The sequence below is a fragment of the Melitaea cinxia genome, chromosome 18 (assembly GCF_905220565.1).
Source record: "Melitaea cinxia chromosome 18, ilMelCinx1.1, whole genome shotgun sequence".
Lineage (NCBI taxonomy): Eukaryota > Metazoa > Arthropoda > Insecta > Lepidoptera > Nymphalidae > Melitaea > Melitaea cinxia.
In genome coordinates this window covers 8,676,381-8,681,707 of record NC_059411.1, presented here as the reverse complement: position 1 = coordinate 8,681,707, position 5,327 = coordinate 8,676,381, and the positions used below count along the sequence as shown (strand labels likewise).

At 40.2% G+C, this 5,327-nt stretch overlaps 1 protein-coding gene across 1 annotated transcript; it reads right to left on the bottom strand.

Moving 5' to 3' along the window:
• Nucleotides 1-1,160: 1,160 nt before the first annotated feature.
• On the bottom strand, nt 1,161-4,838 carry LOC123662518. The gene has a single exon (XM_045597361.1). It carries the CDS (start codon nt 4,836-4,838, stop codon nt 1,161-1,163), a length of 3,678 nt encoding a protein of 1,225 aa, XP_045453317.1.
• Nucleotides 4,839-5,327: the final 489 nt, after the last annotated feature.

Genomic DNA, 5,327 nt, shown 5'->3' with positions numbered 1-5,327 from the left:
GCATATTCATAAAGATTTGGAATAAAGGAAACGAGCGAATCGACGTGGCGTGTTCGCAACGGAAAGTTACCTATGCTGGATTGGATACGACCTTGCACCTACCTTGAAATTTGAAGTGCATAATATAGTAAAGATATCGGGTGGCGTTATTGTAAGTTCGTTCCAATTATTTCCCTATTAATAACTATTATTTCATATATTTTTTAAAATCACTTCTTTAATCAAAAGTTCTTACTCATTTAATTTCCGAACTATTTAAATCTACACCAGTAGATACTTAAGGTATTAATCGTCACGTTTCTTACCCTTTGGGGATGAGCAGACATAAAAAATAATTTATATAGTCATAAAAATAAACCGACCTATTTATTACCTATTTTAAAGTAGCTACTGTTTCATATTATTTATTCATTTTACTTCATAATCGTTGACGATTGTACAAACACACATTTATGTACCTTAATTTTACTTATTCATTAAATCGTATTAATATTTAATATCGAGTTTAAATACTACCGCAAGCGAGCACCCACTAACGCAGACGAACAATTCCATACATTTTGGTCGCAGACTTTCAGATACTTCTATATATAAAATTCTCGTATCGCGGTGTTTGTAGTTAAACTCCTACAAAATGGCTTGATCGATTCTCATGAAATTTTGTGTGCATATTGGGTAGGTCTGAGAATCGAACAACATCTATTTTTCATCCCCCTAAATGTCAAGGGTAGTCTACCCCTATTTTTTTAATGTTTAGATAAATTATTTATTATTTATTTTATTATGATTTGGCGTTGAAAAATGTATTTTGTATGTATAAAACCCTAAATTTTCACCCTTCTACCACCAACACCTATATTTAAATAGCGTTTAGCGGCAAGACAACGTTTGCTGAGTCAGCTAGTACTTCTATAATAATAAACATAAGAGTATATATTCGTGTGGGTGTCAAATACGTGGTAGTTGTAGCATAATAAACGAGAAACCAAGAGGAATATTGGTTTTATTTAACTGAAAGAATTCTACTAGACAAATATAATATGACTTAAATTAATAATAATAAATAACAAAGTATGACAGTTGACACGTTTGGTTTTAACAATACTACGGAGATCGTATACATGGCGCGGAGGTCGCATATCACCTCATTCTCCCCCGGTTCAGTTTTCACTCTCATTCCCATCAACCACAAAGTCCGCTAGATAGGAGGGTAACTTTCGCGTCCTATCAGATCTCCTGGGGAGTCCAGTCCGAAGAACTGGCGAAGTCGTCGACGGCTCTCCTACACGAGGCGGTGACGAAGGAGCGATATTTTCAGGTGGAGGTGTGGAGTTATTTTCAGATAGAAACCTGGGATTATCATCTTCGGAGGCCATTTCAAAGTTATCGTCGCTGCTATTATCAGTGATACTGGGGAAAGGAGCCAATTGACGGTTTGATACCGTTGAGGTTTCGCCATTATCCCGTCTTATGAGAGAGTAGTAGGGATTGGTCTCTAAGAGCTCGGCTTCCTCGACAAGAGGGTCCGTTTTTGAAGAACGGACGTTCTTTTTAAGTAAGATTGGTCCCGGTGTGAGCCAAGATGGCAGTGAATCTCCGTTCGGGGATCTTCTCGGGTATGTGAAAAGTTTTTCGTGCGGGGTAGCGTTTGTTGCCGTACACAGGAGGGAGCGGACACAATGCAATGCGTCCTTCAGAACTACTTCCCAATTTTCCACCGATAATCCCTTTGACCGAAGGCTGAGTTGAATAGTTCGCCAGAGCGTTCCGTTTAATCGCTCCACTTGGCCATTACCCTGGGGGTTATAGGGCGTCGTTCTGGACGAGGCTATATTTGACTGTCGTAGAAATGATTTGAACTCTTCGGACATGAATGACGACCCTCTATCACTATGAATGTAGAGAGGTTGGCCAAATGTTAGAAAAAGATCTTTGAGGCAAGTAATAACGGTGGCTGAGGTCATATCCTTGCATGGGTAAGCAAAAGGAAATCGACTGTACTCATCAATAATTGTAAGTATATACTTGTTGGCTGTTTTAGATGGTAGTGGTCCTTTAAAATCTATGTTGATCCGTTCAAACGGTGACGTAGCTTTTATCAATTGACCCTTGACCTTTAGAAATCTCGGTTTTATTTCGGCGCAGGTAGGGCACGAGGCGGTCATCTCCTTCACATCATTAGCCGAGTAAGGCAAGTTTTTAGATCTTACCCAGTGATACATTCTAGTTACTCCCGGGTGGCAGAGTGCGTTATGTAGTTCTTTCAACTTGTTTATATTCATGTAAGCGCATACGCGAGATAGAGCGTCCGCAACAGCGTTTTCAGTGCCTGGTCTATAAACTATATCGTATTTGAAGCAAGACAGTTCTAATCGCCAACGTTGGATCTTCTCATTTTTTATTTTACTGTTATGATCTTGATTGAACATGAAGGCCACCGATTGTTGGTCAGTTATAAGAAGAAAATGTCTGCCGATCAGGTAGTGTCTCCATTTTTTTAGGCTCTCTACTATCGCACAAGCCTCTTTTTCGATTGAGGATTGTTTGCATTCCGAGTTATTTAATGTCCGAGAGAAAAAGGCAACTGGTCTTCCATGTTGAGTCAGAGTAGCCCCTAACGCGAATTCCGAAGCGTCTGTTTCGACTGTAAACATTTCATCATCATTAATGGCTACTAGAGCGGCTGCCTTGATATCTTGCTTGAGTTCTTCAAAACACTTGAGCGCTTCAGGTGTCAACGGGAAAGTTGTCACGCATGTAAGTGGCTTTATTTTTTCTGAGAAACGCGCAATCCATTTAGCGTAATGAGCAAGCATCCCTAGGACTCGTTTTAGTTCACTAGTTTTAGTTGGAGCGGGAAGCTCTAGAAGAGGTTTTAGTCTTTCCGGGTCAGGACTGATAGTATTATTTTCAACAGTATATCCAAGCAAATTGATTTTAGTCTTATTGAAAACACTCTTCCGTTCGTTTATAGTTAAATGATATTTATTAGCGGCGTCCATAAAGCGTTTTAAATTGTGGTCATGATCCCTTTGATCTTTGCCGCATACGGTTACATCGTCTAAGTAGGCGAACGTTCCTTCTAGTCTCTCTTCTGTTATGATGAAGTCCAGAGTACGTTGGAAAGCCGCAACGCCATTAGTCACGCCAAATGGAATGCGTGTAAACTGGTACAATTTGCTGCATGCTTCGAAAGCAGTATATATCTTTTCATTTTCTAAGATGGGTATTTGATGGTATGCGCTCTTTAAGTCGATTTGACTGAACACTTTGAATTTTGATACTTTGTTCACGACTGATTCTATGTTTGGCAAGGGGAAGGCATCCAGATCGGTGAATTTGTTTATGGTCATGGAGAAATCAATGACAAGTCGTTTTCGATGAACCCCTCCTCCCGCTACGAGGACTTGGGCTCTCCAGGGGGAAATACTTGTTTCAATGACCCCGTCCTCAAGTAATTTAGACACTTCTTCCTTTATGAAGTCCTCATCTTCCTTACTGTAGCGCCGGCTTCTCACGGCGATCGGTCGAATGTTCGGCGACAGATTTGTAAATATGGAGGCTGGCGGCACCGAAGCTCGTAACACGTTGCATATCTCTAAAGGTTCACCAGACCCACCAAAATTAAAATGAATGCTCGAGTGATGTTTAAGCAAGTCATGGCCGACGATGACGTCAGCACAGAGGTTGTCGACAACTAGAAGAGGCGTTTGTTTGTAAGTATGCTTATTCATTGTAATGGTAGCAAAGCAGACGCCTTCGACAAAGGAAACTTGATTGAGAGAAGCGAGATTGACTGTCTGCTTGCAGGGTTTTTTGCGTAGTTTCATTATGCGAGCAACACTAGCATTAATAAAGCTGACCGAACTTCCTGTATCGACGAGTGCATCAGCCTTGTATTCGTTGACCATGATTGGAATGGTCGCACTCCTAAGGCTCAAAGGAGAGGCAGCAGAAATAGCTCCACTGTAGAACTGGTTGTTGTTAGAGGTCGTAGGATCTTCAACTGTCGTGGAGTTCAAGTTGATATTGCCCGATCTACAGACGCTTGCAAAGTGTCCTTTCTTTGAGCACTTTTTGCAGGTGGCTTTGTTGGCTGGACATCTGAACCTTGGATGAAGACTCCCGCCGCAAAAAAAGCAGGGTTTAGCCGGAGATGGCGTAGTCGGGGCGGCTTGAAAAGTTCGTGACGATGGAGCTGCTGCTAGATTTTCGGATTCCTTGTCCCGTGAAGTACTTTGCGATATGGCGGTAAGCTGCGTAGAACTGATACCAATAGCAACTGCATCCTTCTCTGCCGTTTCCAGAGCTACGGCTTGATTAAGTGCTTCTGAGAGAGTGAGTTTTGAGTTTTCTAGTAACCGTTCGCGAATCCTTCGTGATAGTAAGCCGGATATGAGAGCACTACGAATTGCTTGGTCTTCATGCTCCTGAGCTATGACGTCTTCGAATTTACAATCTTTCGCGGAAAGTCGGAGAGCTCTAATATAGTCAGAGATCGTTTCGTCGGCTCGTTGCTTGCAGTTGAAGAGAACGTGTCGAGCTAGAATAGTATTTTTCGGTTTGACATAGATGTCTTCTAGAACTTTCATCGAATCTTTATAAGTGGAGCATGTTTTGATATGCTTATAAATCGATGCCGATAAGTGATTAACTAGCAGTTTATGCTTAAGGGAGTCTGGTACATCGTCGGTAATCTCTTCTGCTAAGAAGCTTTCAAATGTCGATTTCCAGTGTACCCATTTTTCATCAGCGTCCGCGACATCAGGCTCGATGTCAAACTTATCGGGTCGCAGATATCTCGACAGCGAAGACATGCTTAGTTTTTCGTCAGGCATTTTCAGTTAAATAAATTGTAGCATAATAAACGAGAAACCAAGAGGAATATTGGTTTTATTTAACTGAAAGAATTCTACTAGACAAATATAATATGACTTAAATTAATAATAATAAATAACAAAGTATGACAGTTGACACGTTTGGTTTTAACAATACTACGGAGATCGTATACATGGCGCGGAGGTCGCATATCACCTCAGTAGTGTGTCTAATGTTTTTTTTCTATTGATTTTATGTATTTTTTTATGTATAGTTTACAAAAAAATATTAGAATTTAACACTCCTTCTCTATATAAACTATAATTTTGCGAAATTTCATACTATTCCATCCGCGCAATTTTCATAAAAAGGGGTACAAAGTTTTTGCTTCACGTATTCTTCTTTCTCGTTTCTTTCATTTGCCAAGTGAAAAAAACGTTTATGGATAACTTTAGTTAAAATCAAGGATATCTATCCTTAGAATAAGAATTAAATGTTAACTGTTCGGT

Coding starts and splice junctions, on each gene's coding strand:
- LOC123662518 (XM_045597361.1), bottom strand. CDS start 4,838: ATGCCTGACGAAAAACTAAGCATGTCTTCGCTGTCGAGATATCTGCGA.